At 25.3% G+C, this 24,287-nt stretch overlaps 1 protein-coding gene across 1 annotated transcript in view; it reads right to left on the minus strand.

Moving 5' to 3' along the window:
- Positions 1-725: 725 nt before the first annotated feature.
- The window catches only part of LOC107450859 (FLII actin remodeling protein), a 31,067-nt gene continuing 7,505 nt past the window's right edge, over positions 726-24,287 (minus strand). Inside the window, exons 8-32 of the mRNA XM_043041764.2 lie at positions 23,227-23,346; positions 21,768-21,826; positions 20,628-20,785; positions 19,087-19,328; positions 17,516-17,672; positions 16,662-16,744; positions 15,927-15,977; positions 15,721-15,833; positions 15,456-15,641; positions 14,437-14,496; positions 14,248-14,363; positions 13,362-13,582; positions 12,334-12,421; positions 11,322-11,435; positions 10,280-10,388; positions 8,732-8,815; positions 8,509-8,605; positions 7,594-7,774; positions 6,908-6,968; positions 4,947-5,093; positions 3,867-3,904; positions 3,634-3,760; positions 2,726-2,815; positions 2,406-2,612; positions 726-1,202 (exon numbers count right to left, since the gene is read on the minus strand). Of these exons, the coding sequence (XP_042897698.1) occupies positions 1,068-1,202; positions 2,406-2,612; positions 2,726-2,815; positions 3,634-3,760; positions 3,867-3,904; positions 4,947-5,093; positions 6,908-6,968; positions 7,594-7,774; positions 8,509-8,605; positions 8,732-8,815; positions 10,280-10,388; positions 11,322-11,435; positions 12,334-12,421; positions 13,362-13,582; positions 14,248-14,363; positions 14,437-14,496; positions 15,456-15,641; positions 15,721-15,833; positions 15,927-15,977; positions 16,662-16,744; positions 17,516-17,672; positions 19,087-19,328; positions 20,628-20,785; positions 21,768-21,826; positions 23,227-23,346 (3,044 nt within the window). The 3' untranslated portion in view covers positions 726-1,067. The remainder of the gene's footprint in view (positions 1,203-2,405; positions 2,613-2,725; positions 2,816-3,633; positions 3,761-3,866; positions 3,905-4,946; positions 5,094-6,907; positions 6,969-7,593; positions 7,775-8,508; positions 8,606-8,731; positions 8,816-10,279; positions 10,389-11,321; positions 11,436-12,333; positions 12,422-13,361; positions 13,583-14,247; positions 14,364-14,436; positions 14,497-15,455; positions 15,642-15,720; positions 15,834-15,926; positions 15,978-16,661; positions 16,745-17,515; positions 17,673-19,086; positions 19,329-20,627; positions 20,786-21,767; positions 21,827-23,226; positions 23,347-24,287) is intronic.

A 24,287-nucleotide genomic window follows, 5' to 3' on the forward strand; every position in this document is an offset into this window, starting at 1 on the left:
AATTTTTTTTTTTCTTCTTAATCTTTGTTTATTAACCAGGAGACTTTATTCACTTCACCGGATTTTTCATTTTTTTTAGTTTTCTTTGAGCAGTATATTTTTTTTAAAAGCAAATCACCTGCTTAATGTGGATCATCCATCATGTTAGTGAGTTCATGTCGCGTCCGCAGGTCACCATTGTTGGGAATTGTTCATCGACCATGTCAACCTTCATCTATCTAAAGGTACCTCAAGATAGAATCCAGTCAGCATGTCTTATATACTAGTGAATTGGTATTTATTTGTAGTGGTAGTTACGCCACACATCCGACCCAATATTGAGTTTACGACAACCCAGTGTTCAACCCTTTAGCCTTGTAATTTTGAACCCAATCCAGAAGACAAGGAAACTCCTGGATCAGGTAATGGGAGAAATTTGCCCTCATGGAGTACTTTTTGATTGAACTAAAACGCACTTATGTTACATGGAGAGAAAAAACCACAAAAACCTACCAAGGTTAGCTTGACGGCAAGGGGGCCCTAGGCCATTATATGCCTACCACTAAGGATATTTTATTATATAGTAGGGACATTTTACAATATTGCACAGAGCAATAGGGTCGGTGTGAGCCAGGAGCACAATTCGTACTGACTAGCCTCTGTTGGGATTCACTGGCTCTATTTCCTGAGCCCCCACGGCTTTAAATGCTTTGTTTGTTGTTTTATAAAATAACAAATACAACAAATTTATTTACAAAAACTTTTTATGAATACAAATAAATAATACATAACATTTTAGAGCCTATGTATTGACACGAACACACATTCAAAATGGATGGAGAGGTAAGCACCAACCAATTAAGTAAAACATGAGTATCACATTGCACAGTTTGGTAATTTAGAGAGCAAATACTGTGATAAATCACTTAAATTTATTCCCAAAAAACTATAATCATTGCTAAAGTTTTGAATGAAAAAATATACGTGTATTTAAAATACAAATTTGTACATGTTTTAGATCTTCTCACTCGGTTTGGCACTCTATAAATATAATTAAAAATAAATGCACTTGTATAATCTATACATTTTTATTCTACAACTGTCTTATGCTTTCCCCAGCCATGAAAGCATTTGGTAAACCTTTTGGACTCTTTGCCTTTTAATGTGAGCATTAGTTTTCGAGGCTTATCAGGTTGTTTTGCTCTTAAACTCTGCACATAGACCTATAATAAATGGGGAAAATGTAAATCAGATATTAAAAAGCAAGAAACTTTTACTAAAAATACCAAAATTGCATTAAAATGTTAACTAAAGATTTTGAATAGTGTAAAACATTTCAATGACGTCAATTCACATATTCCATACAATTAATAATCATTGCACACATTTTTAAGAATTAATAATAAGATTAATGGAATATTTTCACCATTCTCTTATAAATTTCCGCTTTAAAATCTATAACAAATTTTGTTTAATATTTTTATTACCAAAATTTGAATGTTGGTTTGAATATAAACATGAATAAAATAAAACACTTTATGGCATATAAGTTATGGTATAACAAAAGTTTATTGCAGTGTGGAAATGATGCTTTTCGTTAAAAATTTTGGTTTTATCTGTCAGTAAGTATTACATTAGCTTTTAAATATCTGTGACAGATCAATAATGGCAAATTCTTATTGTTTTTAAAGTAAGTATTATTACCTTAATAAAATAACAGTATTTTTTTTTAATCTAAATTATTCTAGAAATTTTTAAACAATAACACTCAAAGCATATTTCTAGACATACTTTTTACATTGCAATGCTCAGACTTTTTTTCCTCAGGTATTTGTTAGGTTAAGAATAAGATGATTAACTAATAATACAAAAAGAAATTATGTTTAGTTGTACAAGTAAAAGGAAATTAAATTTTTACTTCTGTTTGTTATTCAATTGCTGCAAAATAAAAATGACTGTAATCTAAAAAAGGACAGAAAGCATAAATAATTCAAACATAGTTTAATAACTTAAACAACCCTTTGTTTGAACTCAAAGTCGTAACATGAGCTGCAAATGAAAACAAATAATTATTTTCAAACAGAAATAATTAAAAACTCATATATACTACAAATATTCAAAACAGTTGTTAGAATAAAACACAGAAATTAAGAATTGAATGAAACAAAGCAAAGCAATCCATGAAATAACTTAAGTTTAGAAAACTTTTTTTAAGGAATTTCAAATATTCCAGTTTTTACAGATATGCAGACAGCCTACTTACAGACATATGCAGACAGGTACTTATATAAAATCTTTATATAATTTTTATCGGCCTCAATCAAAATTGATATGCATTAAGATATTTTTTAGATAATAATAATCAGAGAAACAAAATGTAAAATAAGAAATTATGAGGTGAAATATTATTTTAAATAATTTCTAACCTGTGCACTTTTGTAGGCAAGTTTAATTTCAACTTCACTGCACTTAGCACCAACCCAGATAAAAACTGCTGTTCCGTTATCTAGTATCATAATATCATCATCGGCAAGATCATCTTGACAAAAATCAGCACATTTTTCAGAAATGGAGAAATAGCCCTTTTCATTTGAGCAGCGAAACAGGCGAGTATGATTCATAAATTCAGCATCCTATTAAAAAACAAACATTAATATTGGTTTAATTATGCACTAAACTGTCAAAATAAAGTAAAAGCAATAAGAGTTATTTTTAAAAATGTAATAAAACACAATATATTATTTACCTTATCGTATGGTTTGCGTCCCCCGATAGCAACCCAAAAGAAATTTTCTGGTTCTTCTCCTTCATTCAAGACTTGAATACTATGAGTTTCCTACAAAATTATTCAAAAGTATTATTTAAAGAAACATAAAATATACATAAGAATATATTTGAAACACTAATACTCTATATCTGTGTACAATATGAAATATCTGATTTGATTTCTCATAAAAAGGATACACCAACAACATTATACACAATAAATATGAATATAGAATAAGTTTTAAATTATCTGAGATCAGTTTCTACAGAATTTTAACAATTTTTTTTATCAATTATTTCATAAGGTTAAATATTGCTTTATAGAAAATTGACAGGAATGAAATAAGTTTTTTTTAGTTAAATATACAATTAAACATTGCACCCAAAATTGCACAACCAATGTAAAGTTTTTAAAATTTAAAACAAAACAACTTACAGAGTTTTACCCACATTTTAGAATTTAGGTAAAAAGTTTTTCTTGAAATCTATTTAGTTGTCTATTTGCTAAAATATGCTATTGTTAGTAATTTACAATAAATATTTTTTTTCCAGAAATACAACAGTAAATCATTATCTAAATATTAAAATATGAAGAAATAGTACTTATTTAATACTGTAAATCAGACAATTAACATAAAATCTCTATAATTTACTGACTTTATAGAATAACCAAATTCATAGAATAATGAAAAGCTTTTACAGTTGTTATAACTAATTCAAAAGTTAGAAAAAATATTTGGCATTTAGATAAAAAATATTTTTTTTTTATTTCCTTTATATATTAACTTATTTAACAGAAAAAAATATTTTATGATCATGATCTAATAATAATTGTAATTTTAAGCAAGATATGATAGATGCAAAAAACTAACAACTTAAAACACTTACTGTACTATATAATTTGTTTGCCAAATCTTCTGTTAATTTGGCTTCATCTCCGTCACTTTTAGAACCAATCCACACATAAACAATACCAGAATTGTTTTGTTTGTCAAAGGGAACTTTCAAAATGTAGCTAGAAAAAAATATATAAATCATAAATTATTTAGCTTATGAGAAATGAATAAAATTATTTACACTTTTAAGTATTGAATTTAAATAAACTAAGTAACTCTACTAACCAAAATGCAGAATTTAGCATAGATGCATCAGGTGTAATCTGCAAAATAACAAGAAACAAACTTTAAACATTTTAAGAAACTAAGAAATAATTTAAAAGGTTCATTTCTATCACATGCATTACACTAGGGTGTGCAAAACCTCTCTCGAAAGAAAACGGCAAAAAAAAAGGGTATTGTACAGAAATCCTTTTTTATACTAATTTATGTTAACTTAATTATTCTGTATAATACAAGCAACATCAGTTTATCTTAATTAAAAAAAAGAAAAAAAAATACAGAATATTATAAATAAAAGTTTTATACATTTCAACTTCAAAAAAAGTTAAATTGTAGAAGTTTTTTTTAAAATTTTCTTTGTGAAAAATTACTAATATATTTTATTTTCTGATAAATCTTTGAATTACATTTGTTTTAAACATATTTTGGTCAAAGAAAATATCCCTAGAAAAAGTGGAAAGATTCAACTCTTTTGACACCTTTAATTAGTACCACTAAATTTAAGAATTGCTTACTAAAATTAGTTGGAAAATTCCTTACACTTGTTATGTTGGTTTTTCCCCACCAAATTTTGGGTGTAAAGCAGGGTGCCGCATGAAGTCCTGGATCACCCCTGGGCATACACAACTTTTGATTGGGTAAATGAATTATTTATGCCTTCATGATTACATCATTTATTGAATTAACTTATTCACTAAACTTAAATTAAGTAATATACACTTCTGACAAGCTTTCTTCAAACTGAAATTAATTCTAGTGTGAGTACAAATAAGTGGCAAAAAGTCAAAGACTCCTAATTTATTATGGTTTACACCAGGACGGTAGAAGGTCATTGAGTTTTTTCTATACTATATATGAATATAGTATTTCCATTTTCCCATTGTGGCTTTTTCATTAGCTCATGGCAATATACCTGACCACAGCCTTATGTTTTATTTCCAATTTATTCCATTTATATACTGAATAGGATTTAATTTACATTCTTCAACTTAGTTAAAAATGGTAAAAAAAAAGTAATTGTTAAAAATATTTAATATAGAATTTCAGTTTCATTTAAATAATAATAAATAAAAATATAATTACTTGAACGCAACGTGTGCAAATTGGGCTTCCATTTGATCGAATATGAAACATCTCAACAGCATTGCTTTTCTTTGAATCTTTCCTCTTACCATTATGAATGATGAAATTTTGTTTAAAGTGAGAAAGGAATTTCAAATTTTCTTGTTGCTGCAAATTAAAGGGGGAAAATGCTCTTTATTACATTTATCTATATTATTATTAAGAAAAATTATAAAAAAGACAAAATTAGACTTTGAAAGAGAAAGTTATAAGGAATTCAAAAGAAAATTTAACAAGTACAAGTTTCAATCAAGCATGTTCTATTCGAAAACTAAATGAAACAGTACCAGGCTTTCACATAAAATTTAAAATAGTAAAAAATATTGCAGTAGCTTGAAATACAAACAGTTTAAATCTATTCAGTTGATAACAAAACCAGCATTTTCAGATATTAACTAGTCAATATATAGACAGATATCAAGAGCTACATTTCTACTCATAATAAGCATTATTTCAACAAACTGTATGAATTAAATAGGTTCCAACCCTATTGGGGTATATTTTGAGTAAATTTTAAAACAAGAAAGGTTTAAGATTATTTTGAACTTCTTCACAATTATCAACAGTGATACAAAAACTAGAAGAGATAATGGGAATTTATCAAGATTTGTGGTTTTTAAAGATATTAATATTTTTTCTTAAATTATGTTAGAAATTAATAATAGAATTTAATTAGAAATTATTCTTTTTAAGAATATTAGAAATTAATTTTTTTCTCTCCGTAAAGTGAGCATTAAGATTAATATTTCTGAGAGAACATTTTGAATGTCCCTGACAAGTTATGTTACTTAAAATAGAAAAAACTAATAAATATGAATATGAGGAAAAGTATATGGCAAAACTTAACTTTATTTTATTGAATTTAATCTTTGTCGCATTTATTAAACCAACAACTGTAACAAAATTGAGATTAGCATTATTTCCAGATTAAATAACATCAATAAAGTTATTCGATTCATATAAAAACAACCAATAGAACCCTAAACTAATATTGAGTAAAACTTGATTTAACGCAACTGTAGTAATGCTTTTTAGCACTGCATAGATTATTTAGTAATACTTAATTGTTTTTTGTTTAAGTAAAAGTTACTGTCTTTAAGTTAACAAAAACATACACACGTGAAACACTTTTGAGACATAAAAGAATGATCCGTAAAAGAATACACAGGAATTTTCTTAGTAAAGGTTTAATGTATCTAATGGGCTTTTTTTTTTAAAAAAAAAAAATCTAAGCATAACTACGCAATTTTAACAAAAAGTATGATTTTCATCGAAATTTAGGAAACAAACATCACTGAGATTTGAACCCAGTTTTTTATGTGATTCAAATGATTGAAACATGCAAGAACACATATTAAAAAATAAATACTCTTCAAGTAAAAACATCACTGCACAATTTAATCAAAAATTTAAATTTTAGAGGAAATTTTAGAAAGAAAACTTCTCTGAGTTAAGTTTTTTAAAATAATAAAAATGAGAAAAAAAACTTATAAAAAATATTGGAGGATCATAAAAAGTTGCAAAATTAATATTAGAAAATTAATATTAAATAATAAGAAAATTATAAAAAAAATTTAAAAAAATAATAATTTTAGGATTTTTGATTCACCTAATTAGAATATAAGTAAGCCACTGCATGCATTTTACTAAAATCAAGATTAAATGACAATAAGGACTTATTTGCATTACTTTTGAACACTTCTGCCCAGAAATATCATGGGCACAAGAAATAATGAGTGAAACTTCACTCCGTCATTTTGCTGTGAGCGACAATTATGGTGTTAAGAAATCAAAAATAATCAATAATTAAAATAAAAATAAAAAACTTCACTATTTTCTTAAAATATTTTGCTTTAATTCAAGAACAAAATATTTTACAAACATAAAATAATAAAAAAAAAAGTTTTTTAAGATCAACTTACTTGATAGGTTCGCACAACTTCAAGTTTATCACCAAACAGAGATTCAAATTTTTTCTGCAAGCTAAAAAGGCAATCCATGGCATTAATTATATGTACAGAAAAGATAACATAATACTGCAATTAGTAACAATTTTTTAAGTTTTAATAGAAAAAATGCAAAAGTTTTATCCAATCTAAGGAAACAGAGAAATCTTTAATAAGATAATAGATGGTTGAGAAGAAAAATTTACATGATAAACTACCATCATTTGTTTTGAAAGAACGTTGAATAAATTCAAAAGAACCAATTCAAGATGATTCAAACTTCCACAACAACTGATTCACTTCTTTGAATGCTTTTATTTCATTGAGATATAATCGAAATGTTTATAAGAATATGTGACTTTCGACTTTGATGATTTAAATTGTGCACAAATAATTTATAAAAATGTAAAATAATAAACTAATAAAGACAAATTCGGATAGTTAGAAATAGAACGGCCCAGATATCTAAATTACATACATTCTCTCAAACATAAAAAATAAGATTTACTACTCCATGATCCAAATTGTCCACAGACTTCTAGGAGTAAGTAAAAATATTACAGAATTTTCAACTTAACTAAGTTTCAACTAACCACATTGAACTGTATTGTATTGATAATAAGTTATTAAAAAATAAATAATTAAAAATGAAATTCAATTACCTAAAAGTAAATGTAAGCCATCCCATATTTCCAGCATCTCTTCCCTGCCAAAAATACACAACACATTGAAATCCATCTTCTTGAACTTCTTCCTCTTCCGTTCCTTCTTCTGTTTCAGGTACTTCAAGTGGAACCCAATACCGACACAAAAATACATAACAATCTTCACTGTGAAAATGACCTAGGATGAAGAAATAAATCTGAGATAAACATATAACAATTTAAATAAATTAATTAAACTGAAGTATAAGGAGACAAAAATTTGGCACATATTATTGGAATTTTAATTGCTTGATATTTTGTTAAACTTTATCTGACTTATACTGGCATTAAATAAACAAAATAGTGTTTTTTCTTTAATAAGAACTTGAGGCTCTATAAGCATTGTTTCTAGCTCATAATTTACTAATTGAGTTTTTGCTCAATTGTATCAATTCATAACAGTTCATATTTGAAAAGCTAAAGAAATTCCTTTTAAAGAGATCTGCAAGGGATTTCAATTTGTACATGAAATAAAGATTGCTTTAAAAAAATATTTACCACCATTTTTTAAAACATAAACAATCAATGTTATTAAAAAGTTAAAAATATTTTTATTTAAAATCTTATTTTCCAAATTATCTTTTGAGAATTATTAATCTTATAAGCCAATACTACTAATACGACTACCAATGTTCAACTCCGTAGCCTGGTAATTTCTACGCAACCCAGAAGACAATGGGAACTCCCGTATCAAGTATTGAGACAAACTAGCCTTCATAGAGGACTTGTTGATCGAATTAATCTGCATTTGCATTAGAAAAACCACGAAAACCTCCCATGGTTAGCCCGATGGCAAGGAGATTCTAACTCCTGATCTGTCTAATACTGAGGATATTTTACGTTAACAGAATTGCAAACTTCATTGTAACATACCGATTTCTTCTTCTGGCAATCTAACAAATTTCTTTCCTTCTAGAACAAAAGATTCCATGGCCTCTAAATCTTCATTCCACTCTTCCATTAGAGTTTTCTAAGAAGGAGCATAAAAGAATAAAACATTTATCACACATAAAAAACATTTTTATGTCATAATATAAAGAAGAAAAGCTATTTATGAATTAAGTGAAGAAATTTTAAAAATATGAAGTATACTTACAGCTTCTTCTTTACTCATAGGAGGTTGCCTGTTCATAAAGAGGGCCGAAAGATCAGCTTTTGTTTCCTGCTTACTCATCCATTTCTAAAAATAAACACAGTTTTTAAATCAAAGAATTTAGAGAGCTACTAAATTTTACTTACATGGGTAATAAAAATATAAATTGTCAGACACTATTTTTAAGAGAACATTTGTTTTATGGTCAAAACTGTTGACTGTAAAGTCAAATTGTTCACTTTTCTTAAAAGACTAAAATAAAGTAAAATTACAAATTATAATCAACAACAAACAAACTTTTAAATCATTTTAACAGGAATCAATTTGTACTACATAAAAATACTGTTTGATTGAAAAATTATTACTTTTGCAATAGTGTCTGATTGAATAATTATTACATTTAAATACTGCTTTTAAAAGAGAATATAAAAAAATATTGTTTTAAAAAACTCTTTATTCAAGCAACACTGATTCACAAATGAATATTGTATTTAAAGGAATCACTAATTGAGATTTTCAGAATAACAGCTAAGGGTATTTAACCATTAACTGAGTATCNAAAAAGAAAAAAAAAAAAAAAAAAAAAATCCAAGCACCAAAATGATCACCAAGTTTCTAAGCATAAAGAAGAAGCATAGTTACAAATAAATATAGTTAACTATCTCAAACCTGTCAGTGAAAACCTTTAAAGATTTTTTTAAAAATATGTTTAGTTTTTAAAAAAATTTATTTATTTATTAAAATACTAAGATGGGCTACATAATACAATGATTGAGTGAATTTAAAATAATAAAAATAAATATCAATCAGAATGAAATAAAAACCAGATAAGACATCAATGATGGTGATTTTTGCCTTGCTTCGCCTGGCACCCAGCTAAATTATTATTTAATACATCAATAGCAAAGATAGTATCAAAAAGGTCAGTTTTCTATTAAGATTTAATAAAAAAAATGTAGATAATAAAGCATATCAAAATATCTTTTGACAGGCATTGCATGAAGCTTAAATGAAATTAAAACAAATTTTCAAAAAATAAAACCAAGTACAAAACAATCTCAGACATAAGGCTGCTATGAAGTAGTGTGAAAAAGCGACTGAACTTCTTTCGATGGATACGTAGTTCCTTGCGTTTGTATTGTAGTATTATATATATATATATATATATATCAGGGGTCTGTCTAGGTCTTTTTTAGAGGTACCTATTTTGTGAAAATTTAGACATAATTTGTGAAATTTAAAAATTTTATTAAAAAATCAACACAAATATATGGTAAAATAAGAAAATATTTAAATATTTTTCAAAAATATGTCAAAAGTATTTTGTGAAACTACCGTTTTTCTTTAAATTGAATTTGTGAAACTACCGTTTTTCCTAAAATTGAATTTGTGAAGCTACCGCTCAACGGCAGTAAATTTGCCCTGGACAGATGCCTGTATATCATACATAAAATACATAGCTATCCAGTCTGCTTTATAATATAGAACAATTTGATATCTATTTAGTTTTATTAAATGTTGATAATAAAATGTAATCATAAAAATACTCACTTTTAAGTCTGGACCAGTTCTAGCAACAGATTGAGCTGTTCTTGTAAAATCAACAGCTATCACATCATCCCAACCATAAAATTTAGATTTAAAAATTTGAGGTTCAGTTCTGAAAAAAATTAGATCATTAACAAAACACGGAAATATTATATAAAAGAAAATTATGTAATTTGTTTAAAGTGCTTTGAAACGCAGCAAGACTTTTTCAGTGGACACTCACATATATCAGAAATTATTGTATAATCAAGGGACATTTGCAGGTGCTCTAAGTGTACAAACATAAAAGTAGTACAGTAATTCCTCTTATCTTCCGAAGGGCAACAAAATAATACAGCATAGCAAAGAATGAAATAAAATATTTAAAAAAGATTAAGCTTAAAATAATTGCTTCTCAGATGCTATATTATAATAATATATTCAAGCAAGTTGTTTCAGTTAGTCATAGATCTTACAGAAATTCTTTAATCACAAGATATACAAAAACGAATGTAATGCTTTTTCATTGCAATAATCAGTTAAAAAATTACACAATTGAAATCGAAATGACTGTTCAATATGGAAAATCATAATTTAACACATACAGAAGAGGTACATTAACCTAATAAAGGAGTGTTGTACTATATTTTCAAAAAGGTTTAAATTGAATATATTTGATAGTATTCAATTTTTATTTTTTAGAAATTTTAAATTAAGTTAAAAGCACAATTTTCAAATACGTTTATATGGAATTTGGAAGATGCAGGATAACCAAGTGATAGATGATCAATAAAAACTATATGAATCAGTCCATTAGATAATTTAAGAGCTTGCGAAAGAAGGAGCTAAGTGACATTCTGAAAAGGATCATAAGTTTGAGTTTCTAAAAAACAATTCTCATACATTGAACATTATACATATACAAAAGACATACATTATACATAAGAACAATTCTCATTCATTGATTCATTTATGTGTGAATTTATTCCGCATTAATATTTGCAATTTCTGAATTCACAATACATATTAATATTTATAAAATCTAAATAACAATGACAATATTTACCCCTCTAAAACTCTACTGACAATAGCATGCTTTGGTCTTTTTAACATACTACACAATTCTTGAGACAGCTTCAAAGCAGCAGCTCGAACAAGACGAGTTGATTTTTGTCCTAACCTGAAAACATACTCAAAATAAAACTTCAACTGTCATTTTTGAAGGAACTTAGAGAACATAATTTTAAATAAATTTAATTCAAATTTTTAGAATAACGAATTATGTACTAACAAATTTTATCATATTATTATGGACCAATTGAAATAATATGAAAGGTGTACAAAAGTTTATATTGTTATTTGTTGAGAATATAAAAGAAAAAGATAGTGAAGCGAACCCACACACTATTTTAAAAATGTAGATAGTTTTAATCAGTAAAAAATTAAAGCAAATTTTACAATGTTCAACCTAATAATGTTCAGCCAGGACACATAATTTCCACTCATTAGCTTGCCATTGAAGATCACATACTTTAGGCTGGTTTTCATCTTTTAAAATGTTGAGTTTTAATTTAATTATGCATGCTAAGATGATCCTGCATCAATAAAAAGGCACAAAGAAGTGATTTGAAATGAAGCGACCACATTTTTTTTCCTACTTATAAAATATAAATAATGCTGAGTCACTCACTTTTGAAACCATTGCTTCTGGCAACATAGCAACTTTAAGATTATAATTATTATTATTGCATTAAATATTTTTTGTTCTACATTCAGTCATCAAAATGTTCTTCATATTACATATATTTACTTCATATATTTTGAAAAATGTTTATTTTTTTCATGAAATTAAAATAGAGACAAGCAAAAATTTAAGTACAAAATTAAGTCGATTTCGTTAATCTTTAGAACTGAAATTCCATATCCTGATTTTAACTATAATAAAATCTTCACTTTTAGATTACAGACAAAGCTTATCTACAGCATTTATTTTATTACCAGACACACGATATAATTGAAATAAAGAAATGATAAAATTTTGATAATTAAGCATAAATAAAAGAAATAAGAATATTTACCAAACAAATACATCTGAAGAACAATCAAGAATATACACATTTTTGGTCTCCAAAATAGTTTTCTCCAATCTATTTTGCTTGATTTCCACTAAAATATTTTTAAGTTAGTTAGTAACTTTAATTGAAAAAAATGGTATACAAACTTTAAGAGAAACTAATATAATTATTAAAAAGAGTTTGACTTATTGAAGTCAAATGTACAAGAAATTTACAAAAATCCTTTTAATGGTTAAAAATATTCACAGGGTAATTTAGTACCAGGAGAAATAAATGAAATGTATTGTTTAAGCATGCAGCAAAAATATTTTGATTGTGATATATATGTCAGTACCATGGCTGTACTATAACTGTTTTCTTTTTACATAATACTATTAAACACATCATCAATATCAATTATAACAAAAAATAAAGAAAACTTATTTTCAACAGAACATTTGACTAACATAAAAATTAAGTAATCATTGATTTGTTGCACAAAATGCAATCATATTCACAATGCATATTAAAAGAATACACAAGCAAGCAGGCAGCAACTATACCTAAAAGCAAAGTAAAATGCCTCTTTTTAATCAGCTTGATTATATCTATTAAGCAAGTGGCTTGATTAAATCTAATATAAAATAAAAACATTTGAAAAAAGTGGAATTATACATATTTTTCTTCAAATTTTTTTCAGTTATTCAATTTGCATCAAATTTTTTTTCTTTTTTTTTTTTTTTTAAAGTTTTATAATATAATTAATACAGCAAAAGTTCAGTTTTGCATCCTTGATAAATTTACATTTTCATTCTAGTTACTATTTCTCATTAAAAAAATACTATAATATATTTCATAATGTTAGTTTGTTTATTTTATGTAGAGATTACATTCAAGTCAATATCTATAAGCTTAGAGAAATTTAATGATGAAATCTAGATAATACAATAAGAAATATATAATACTTTAAAGAAATTATTATGTTATCTGATCATCATGTAATCCATTTTAGGAACCAATGAGAACACTATTAATAATTTAAAGACATTTACCTTGAGGTAACTCCAGGTAGCCCATACCAAGGCCAACTTGATAGAGTTTAGGATGAAATAAAGAAAATGTATCGTCAGAATTTTCACTAGGTGAATCGGGCACACTATCTCCTTCCACTCCTAAAGCTTTAAAAAATTCAGGTACTTCTTGATCTTGACAAAAAGTAAATATCTCAGAGAGATTTTTTCTTTCATTTTTGTTCATTTTTTCAGCTAAAAGTCTAAGAGAGAGGGGGGGGAAAGGACAACCACGATAAGTGTTTAAAATTAACAGAGTTTAAAAATACACTCAATGATAATAAAGTCTGCCCCCACCCCCAGGGAGTCACCATAGCCTTAGCCGGCTTAGGCTAAAGGTCAAAGTTGATGTCCCTAGATAATTTTTTTAAAATATCAATATACATTATCTCATTTGTATTTCTCAAGATATCTTTCTTTTAAATGATTTGTGATTTTAACACCATCTGTGAATCAAAATTGATTACTTTTTCCTGAAGTATCTAAATTTTAAAAAAAAAAGAAGTTTCGATTTAAGATTTTATATCAGTTCATCGCCCCAACCCCTTGGGGTGTGGCTGGAGATTAAGTTCTGTATCATTAAATGATTCTTATATAAAATATTTCACATAAATATTTTAGATTTTTTTATTTAATAAAATTCCTCACGATATTTGTCCTTTTCGATACTTTTTATACATTTGTACATGTAGTTTTGAATAAATAGATGAAGTATATTAATATAAATAAGACTGGCCTAATATGAGGTCATATTAAGGTTGGATTTTAAAAGCATGTAGAAGTATTTTAAAATAACACCAACCATGACATAGTTCTTGAAATGGCAAAAATTTCATAATAAAAATTACTACATAATAATAAAAATTACCTCGCTTTTGATTGAACTGTATTCTTTGATTTTCTTCCATACCAAATATAAATCTTTTTTCCACCATCAAGAAGGAAGACATAGCGAGGATCCAAAGAATCATAGCAAAGAGGAAACTTAAAACAAAACCATTGCATTAGTAATAGTAAAAAAGTTCATAAAAATTAAAAGAAATGATTGTAAACTCACTGATTCAATATGCAAAATGCGGTTATGTGTCTCCAATCGATATAAACGTGATATATATTCCTGCAAATATAAATGTTTTTAATTCAAAACACAGAAAAATAATTGATGAAATATCAAGGATATAATAACCAATAAGTCAATTGATTTGAAAATTTATAGATATTTCATTATAGAGATTTCTGTTCTTCTTCCAGATAGAATCCTTAAAAATATTAAAATAAATCTAAGAATTTGTTAGCCTCACAAAACTTTATTTCACTGATATTTTAGAAGGAAAGAATGAATATTACTTTATTAATTTGAGTCAAAATATACCAAATTTTCCTTAAATGGGTTTTTCCTGTTTATGAATTGTTTTAATTGTAATCTAGAAATGAACTTCAATTCAACTTAAATAAATAATTTAAACAAAAATCAGTTTTTTAAGTTATGAAAAATAGTAGTTTTCTTTCTTTTGATTCTTGAATTCAAATTTATAATTAATTACTAAGATTTTTAAACTATCAAAATTTTTATTCCTTGAGTGTCATATACCAAACATTTATTTATTTATTAATTTCAAATAATAAATTAGCTATCAAACCTGATTTTAATAGTTATCAAACCAAAATTAAAATTTTACTTTAACACAGAGATACATGTGAAGTAAACTGATTGAATTTTATGAAAAAAAATAATAAAAAAAGTATTTTAAACCTTAATTTCACACGTGAATTGCTGTAGACAATAACAAATCATTTCCTTCTGATTTTAAAAGTCTAAAATATAAGCATCATGATTTTACAAACTAATTCAAACTAGTTCAAGAAATCTTTTATAATGTTACTGAAACATCTGATTTTGCAAACATATTCAAGCTATTTTGACTGTATCAATGCATTTGCTTGCTTAGTATATAAATAAAAAATAATTGCTTAATATATAAAAATACACAATGTTAATATTTTTCTCATGTAATAACAAATAATGAGGAAAGATATACTCAACGATTAATTCATTCAATAAAGTTTAATACCTACCACTTCTTCAATAGTAAAAAATCCACTAGCTGTTCTCCCACCTTCAATATATATAATTTCAGTTCCAAACAAATCTAAAAATTCATCACTTTCATCTCCTTGCTCTTCACGAATTGTGCGACACTGAGCACCCAAAAAATTACGTAAATTTACAGCATGAATTGCAGCACATGCTTTTTTGTCCAACTGTGAAAAATCAAAACATAAATAAATATGAGGAATTACCTTATTACAATTAAGAAAAAATATGTTATTTAATTCTTACAGTTGCGTGCGATCCAATCCAGTAAAAAATTTGCCAATCTAAACTCTGATTTTCATCAAGGAATGTTTTTAAAATAATATAGCAGTCTCCCTCATAAAACTTTCCAATTAATGCTACGGAAAAAAATTCATAAAGAAACATTCATAAGAGTTCATTCTAAATTAACATAAAATAAAATTATTTAATGGCATAAAATCAAGGAGTACCTTCATCTACTTGATTTGGAACAAAGTTTTCTATTTCCCAACAAGATAAGCCTAAAAGAAAACGATACATTGAATTAAAATAAATCGAACAAGAAAATTCATATAGTAGAGGAGGAAAAACTTAAATTATCTTAACTATTGATAAAAAAATTAATAGTGATTATAATTCAAAATGGCACACATTTTAATTATTTAAATAGAGAATGAAAAAACTATAATTTTTCAAAAAATTTGAAATCTATTGCAGAGGTAAAAATAAGAACTTGATTAGAAAATGAGTTGATTTATCATACAATTTATATGTGTAATGACTGCTTAACTTAAATTAAGCTCTTCTGTTTAATGTTAAAAAAAAGAAGGAAAAAAAACTGAGCTAAATATAGACATAAGATATTTTCTTTTTAAACTGAAAAATATCATCAATTTGTTACTATCAATCAACATTTTTCTAAAGAATGAACAACTAAATTTTTAAGCAATTAAAAATCATTTTTGAATAATTTATCAAAGCAAACATTTAAACATTAACAATATTTTTAAATAACACAATGAGACACAAAAATTTAAAAGCATACATTAAATAATACTAAGTAATTTAGTATTGTTATAGAATACATTCTTTTACTTTTACTTTAGTTATTTAAAAATGTTTTTAAAAAATAAAAATATGAGGAAACTAGCAATTTTTATTTTAAAATTTGAAACATCAACCAGAAAAAAAAATTATTATTATACCAGGTATATGGCCAACTTCATCATCAAAGAAATCACTATAATCAAGAGGAGGTTTTTCTAGAGCTTCATCCCATCTTTTAGGTCTGAAAGATTGTATGTAGAAACTTCTTTAAAGTAATTGTTTTATTTAATGCAAAAATTATAGTAATAAAATTTTGAATTACAATACAAAATTTTCCTAATCTAAATAAAAACATATTAGCCTCTAGGAAAAGTGAAACAACAAAACAATTTTCATATTAAAAAAAATTTATATTATTTAATTCAATACTAATTGCAATTGAAAACTTACTTTACAACTTACAAAATTTATAAATTTCTGTTTTGTAGTTTTTACCTTAACGAAAATTAATTATCAAACACAATTCTGAAATTGAATAATATTATTTTGGCGACATAATAGATTATGCAAATGCCATTAAGAAAGTGTGAAAAGTTCTTTTGAGACAAATGTATCACAAGATTTAAAAATTATAAGTTCAAAACAAAATCAATTTATGAGCAACTTGATGTGACATGCATCATATGTCTTTGACATAGGGTTGTTAAATAGGAGACAAGTTAAAAAAATTCATTTAAATAAAATTGTCAAATATGTAGATTCATGATTTGGCATAGTACCAATGATATGTATACAGAGTTCAATTTTTACAAAGAATGCACAAAAATGCTATTTGAGATTAATAACCTAAAAAGAGAAGAATGGAAATTTAAAAATGGAAACCTAAGTTTATTTTTCACAACTAAATATTAATTCCAACAAACAAAAAAGAAATTGAACACATTTGCTTTGGAGGGGGAAAAAAATTTCTTACATGCATTTTTATGTATCTAAGTTTGTGTAAATATCTTACTTCAAAGAAACATTTTTATCATCCAAAGCCATGTCTTTATTTTTGTCTTTAGCTAGATCACTCATTCCCTTTAAGACTTTAGCTTGATCACTATCAACTTCATCTTCTTTCTTTCTTCGTAATCTCTGCTTTCGGGCAATAGGATCCTTGCTATGTGCTTTAAAAATATAAATAAAGAAATTCACTTGCATATTTTACATATTTGAAAGTTAAGCAGAAGTTTTAAGTTTAAAAATAGTAAATTATGATTGATAAATTTTAGCACTCATAAAATACGTCAGTAACAGAATTGTACAAAACCAAAGCATTGATCTGAACTTCTTTATTTGTCACAGAATTATATGACTGTATTATAGCATTACATTTTTAAGAGTTATTTAATTTTATTTTACATTATGCCAATGCACTCACTAAACTTGCCGTTGGTTAATTTAGAAGGAAATTAAGCCCATTTAGGAACCCTTTACAAAAACTCAAGGTATAAAAAGGAATCCTTCACAAAAAAACAATCTTCTAAAAAGGACATTTCACAAAAATTCCAATAATAATAATAAAACGCAAAATCTAGACTTGTAAAATAAAAGTTTTTAAAAACTGTACGATTTCTATTCTATTCTGTATGCATTCTTACATACAGAAGGAAATTTTCATATGTAAGCAAATATATATTTCAAGTGAATTACTGACTAACACACATTGAAAGATTTGATTTGTAATAAGACTTCAAAGTGATCATTTTTCAATTTCAAGAGTGCTTACTCCTTTAATTTGTTTGTATTTTTTTAAATTTCATACTTTTTAAATGTAATTTTCTTTAAAATTATATATTTTTATTATGTTTAGATTTGGAAAAAATATTTTTTCCTAAATTCTACAAAATTCCAAAAACAGAATCCTTGTAAGAAGTCCTGAATTATCCTGTGTTGGTGGGATATGAAAAATATAACTGTGAATTTTTGTTTTTCCTATAACACTTACGAGAGTCATTGGGAAACTTCACTGGGAAAGAATGCTAAAGTATCAGAATATATTATATTTTATAAAGATAATTAGACAAATAGAAAATGTTATTCTAAAAATTTGAAAACTACAAGCTTAAAATCTAAAAGTAACAGTCAAAGTTCAACCCCGTAATCACTAAAAGATCAAATTTTAAAAATTTTTTTTAAATTCTATTGTTTTTAATAATACATTAAAGTTTTGGCATAACTCTTCATTTTACATTACTCTTTAATCTTCATTATTTCTTTTTTAACTAACAATAAAATGAAGTAAATAAATTGAAATTATTTGCTTAGCAGAGTACTAACAAGAAATCCTTTGTATTTTATTTTTAAACTTTAATGTATCTTGTAAATGATTCCCCTAACTGTATTTGTAATTTGAAGAAATTTTTACAATTCTGAACAATCATTTCCTCCCAAATTTACATTTTCAATAATTAGTGTTTCTGCAACTAAAAATAAAATTTTTATAAACATTTTTTTAAAAAAATATAAAATTCAGCTTGATTTGAGGGTGACACTTCTAGTACCTTCTTTGCGAGTTAAAATTTAACAAATCATTATTACCAGGAGCAGTAACTGGATTATTAGATGTCGCTCCAGCTAATCTCAATTGAGTTGCCAGTGAAAAATCAATATTATAATATTCTGATCCACTGCCCAAAATTAGTTCATCAGGCTTAGGTGGCATGATAAGATCAGGATTTCCATGCAAATCTAAAACTACATTGTCAGTCAAAAGATGAATTGCTTCAGGCAGAGTGATAAGTCGATTATTGGATAGCACAAGCTTCTTCAATCGGCCACAACTGTAGGGTAAAACATCAATGAAAATTATTACAAACCAGTTCTATCTCAAAGAATGTAAACTTTTATATTTACAGTGATAAAAAGAAATCACATCAAATACCCTTTTATCTAATATAGTAATTGACGCTTCATTACTCAATGTAATGTCAGAACAAGGGAGCTTTTGACAGGGCTAGACCTTTTACAAAGTTTTTAAACATATTGTTTTGAATATAGCATAAGAAATGAAGTATGTAAAATATCACATACTATAAATACTAAGGAATGAAGAATAATTATTTGGTCTGAAGTTTTATGTAACCATACTATATAATGTTAAAGAATTTAGTGTATCTTCCATTTTAATGAAAGTAATAACTCAGTCACCTATCCTATAATAGCAAAAATGTAGTTTTTTTTTTAACTATTTATTTCTTATTGTCTTTGCCTTATTATAGTTTAAAAGTTAACACAAAATTTAATTTCAAACATGCATATTATACTGCATACATATTTCCAACTCTGTTACAGCTTTATCTTAAGGAATATAGAGTAATTGGTCGTGAAGCTTTATGCAACCATACTATACAATATAAAAATTTTAGCAACTGATAAAATTTAAATTAAAAAATGCATTTAGCAGTTTAGTATATCTTACATTTTAAGGAAAGTAAAAGAACTCAACCACCTATCATATGAAAGCAGAATTTTTATTATTATAAACTCCGTATTGTCTTTTCCTTATTATATTTAACTAAAAAATGTTAAAACGAAAATTTAATTTCAAATATGTATAATATTATATTGCATACATATCTCAAACTCCATTATAACTTTAACTTTGTTTATATAATTAGTTCTGCACTCAAGGTTAAGACTTTTTATAAAACTAAGGATGAAGAAAGGAGGTAAAATTTAAGTAAAAGTAACTGAAAATTTTCATGACTTCAGTATTAGGAAAAAAAGTACCATATTACTCTAAATTTATTAGTAAATAAGATATCAAAATTAACACTTTTCCAAAAGAAAAATAATAAAGAATTATTATAAGTTTTATAAGCAACAATTTAATTAGAAGAAAAGTGGTTATTATATTTTTGTATTCATGGAGTAAATTTTCGAAAGAAATAATATTTTAAAAACCCTAGATTGTAATAATTTTTATTGCACGTTGTTAAAAAATCATGTCTTAAGTTGATTAGATTTTTTTTTTAAAGAATAGTAAATAACTATATAATTACGCAATTATAACAACTCTTGATGATTATGAGAAATACATACTTAGAGCATAATTTGGAATTTTTTGTAAGATGCCTTACCGTACAACTCCTTCAGGTATCATTTCAAGTTGATTGTTAGAAGCCATAAAAACTTCTAAGCTATACAGCTTTCCAATTCCAGCTGGTATTCCATCAAAATCAAATTGATTGTCATTTATATATAATCTTCTTAATTTTGAAAGTTTACAAATGGTAGCCTGAAATCAATATAACAATATTTGTTTTTGGAATAAAATTCCGATAAAAAAATAGTATTTAATTCCATTTTTTAAATAATATCATTCAAAGTTAAATAAGATAAAAAGTAAGCATGTAGTAGGTAAAATGCTTTACTCCATAAAAAGAACTAAATTTATAATATGAAATTATATAACTATCATTTACTTATTTACAGAAATATCAGAAAACTGAAGACATAGTAAAGTAATGAGAAAGATGTAATAAGAAAAAAGTGCATCGAATAGTAAAATGCAGAAAATGTATTCATTTCAACTGTTATTTATAAAATTAAATACATAATTATGTAATTAGTATGTCATTAGCGAAGTAATTGCGACTTAAAAATTATACTTTTAATGAGTTCAGAATAAAAATCATACAGGAGATTTGTTATGAAGCAGATAGTTAGAGAAAGTTTGATTATATCGATCAATTGAACAGAAGCTCTTATTAGATTTTTGTAATCAATTTTTTTCTTAAAATTAGAAATATGTATAATAAATAAACTGAATAAGAAATAAAATATATGAATAAATAAAACAAAAATTTTTTTTAACAATTTTTGATCTGAAAATGACCATTTCAAGTGTTATATCAAGATATAACAGTTTCTGAATTAATAATTTAATTAAATTACTACCAAATTAATTTATGAAAATATGAAGAAAAAAACTAAAACAGCAAACTCAATGGTAAACATTTGGAGTTAATTTCTTTGCTTTCATTATTGTTTTTTAAAAAAGTAAATTAATCAATTATGAATTAAATTGGTGATTGTTCTATGTATCATGTTCAAACAATATTATATTTTGAAAACAAAACTTAATATAAAAGAAGGGAACAACTTTAGAGAAAAATCTAAAAAAATAAGAAAGCAAGAGATCTTATTGTAAGTGTAAAAACTAATTATTTTATTGATACAGGTTTACTTTAAAGCTAATAAAAAAATTAAAAACTTACAGGTAAAGCTTTTAGCTTGTTTCTGGAAAGATTCAATGTTTCTAAATTTTTCCATAAATCTAAAATAAATAAATTAAATTTCATTGCAACTAAACTATTAGTTTGAAAAATATATATTTACATCATTTTTGGGACATAAACATTTAATAAAAATGCTAGAAACAGACAGGGTCATCACTAGACCTTGCAGGACCTCAGGCAAAGTCAACTTTTAAATTTACTTTCAGCAGATTCTTTAAAATTTCAATATTTTAATATGATGCACACGAATTTTGGACACACCATTTCCTTTGTTGATGAGTTTGATTTGTGAAGTCATGCTGATTAATTCACAGTTTTTCATTTACTTTTTTGATGGTTATTAAAACAGATTTCCAAATAGATTTTAAAATCCTAATTAAAAATTATTAGGTTATCCTAACTAAAATCCAATTGAAAACTACTACAGCACAAGAACTTGGAATCATGTTTTTGAGTAATTTTTTTAATGCATTCAAATTTCATGGTAAATTGAAGTGGTTTTTTAGCTATTTTCTCAGCAGTTCTTGCTACGGATTAACGGCTTTTTTATATTTAAGCTGAAAATCTTGTCAAAACTTACTAGTTTTATTTTGAAAATACTATTGAGTAGGAAATAATTTAATTTAAAAAATGCTGTTATGCAAGAAATAGTTTTATTTTAAAAAATAAATCGTAAGTTTTCAATTATGAATGCTAAATCAAAAAAACATTTTCCTAACATTTTTAAAACTTTACAGTGGAGTAAAACTAGTTATATTTTTACAATTAAGTAAATCAGTTTTTTTTATTTTTAGAAAGACGAAAAGTTTTAAATAAAATTAATATTTAAAAGTACTATAAAATACATAGGCTTGAAAAAAAGCAATAAAAAATTAACAAATAAAATTTTCTTTATAAAGTAATGATTTTTGAATTAATATTTTACCAAGTAGTATTTTTATTTTATATAATTGTATCTTTAAAAAGAATATTCAGTAAATTAAAAATATTATAAGTGTACTTTTTTCTCTTTTGTACCATACTAAATTTTATTTGTTTTAAATTTGAACTATTAATTTATATGTTATTCTTAAACAGTTGCATTGATCAATTTTAGTTCTTTCCATTCAATAAAGTTTTTTACTCTTTATTGACAGTGTCCTGGAAGGAATAGGTTTTTACCAGATAAAATGCCAACCTTGATCTGGGATAATTCTGTTGCAAATTTAGGTAGATAATTTTCTTGATTGCTTTTTCACCAGTTATGGCTATGAATTTCCATGTAGTTTTAAAATCACTTTATTTGAGGCAATATTATTATGACATGCAAATCTCTTCTTCCAGGCCCAAGTTGAAAAAACATTGTCAAGGTTAAAGAGATTTTCCGATTTAAAAAGTCCACATTTTAGAAGTTATACCATATTAGAAAAATATAAGCATAAAGATGAGAATATATTACCTCCAACATCAGGTGAAATATCTATGAGGCAATTTTCACTTAAATTCAAACGCTTCAAATTTGGAAGAGTGTATAAAGCATCTGGAACTCTAGGTAAACTATTTTGTGATAAATCAACATCTAAAATTTGAAAAAATTGAAATTAGTCATGTTACAATACTTAGATTCAACTACAAAACATTAATTATAAAATTAAAAGTAAGAAATATTTAGCTAAGAGTGCCTTGTATCAGTATTAAGATTTAAAAAAAATTATTATAGTTACTTTTGGCTATAATTGAGTAAAACCTATTTTACAAAACAGCTTGAATATTTCTTATCTAGAATCATTATTTTGTCAACATCTAAAGCATACATATTAAAAATATGTGCAATTTAAATTCAAATATTATCTGGTTACTATTTCTGGCATGTGTATTGTATAAATTAACTTCAAATTTTTTGCTCAAAAATTTCCAATTTAATTTGTATTTTAGTAGTTGTCATCTCTTTAGTGAACTCATAAAACAGACATTTTTAAGAATAATGAAAATTCGAAAAAATAAAAGAATTATAGGTTTTAGTTACAATAGTCTTTTACCTCACTCAAACTTTAAGTAACTAATTTGTATTCAACTCAAAAATCTAACAATGGTTAGAAAGAAGAAAAAAAAGCTATTAAAATTATTAGATCTAATTAAAATTATATTAGATCTAATTAAAAGCTATTAAAATTATATTCTAAAAGATTAACTTTAACTGAAATATAAAGCATTTTTTAATAAAAGCTAATTTTTTTTATAGATAACCATCTTTTAGAATTAATTTTAATAGATATAGCATTTAATAAAAAATATTTTTTACCCTTTAAAACAAAATATTAATTTCATTACTTTTTATTTGAAAATACTTTTTCTTAGAATACAACATTTTTATCTTTTGTCTTGAAAGAAGCTTGTTTTTGTGGAAATAAAATTTTACCAACTGCATCAAACTTTAATGCAAAATAATTTACAGTTTCAACTTTAAATTGAAAGTTCAAATTGCCTTAACATTTCATTGTTTTTTCTCCCATGCAGATA

Source organism: Parasteatoda tepidariorum, chromosome 3 (assembly GCF_043381705.1).
Source record: "Parasteatoda tepidariorum isolate YZ-2023 chromosome 3, CAS_Ptep_4.0, whole genome shotgun sequence".
NCBI lineage: Eukaryota > Metazoa > Arthropoda > Arachnida > Araneae > Theridiidae > Parasteatoda > Parasteatoda tepidariorum.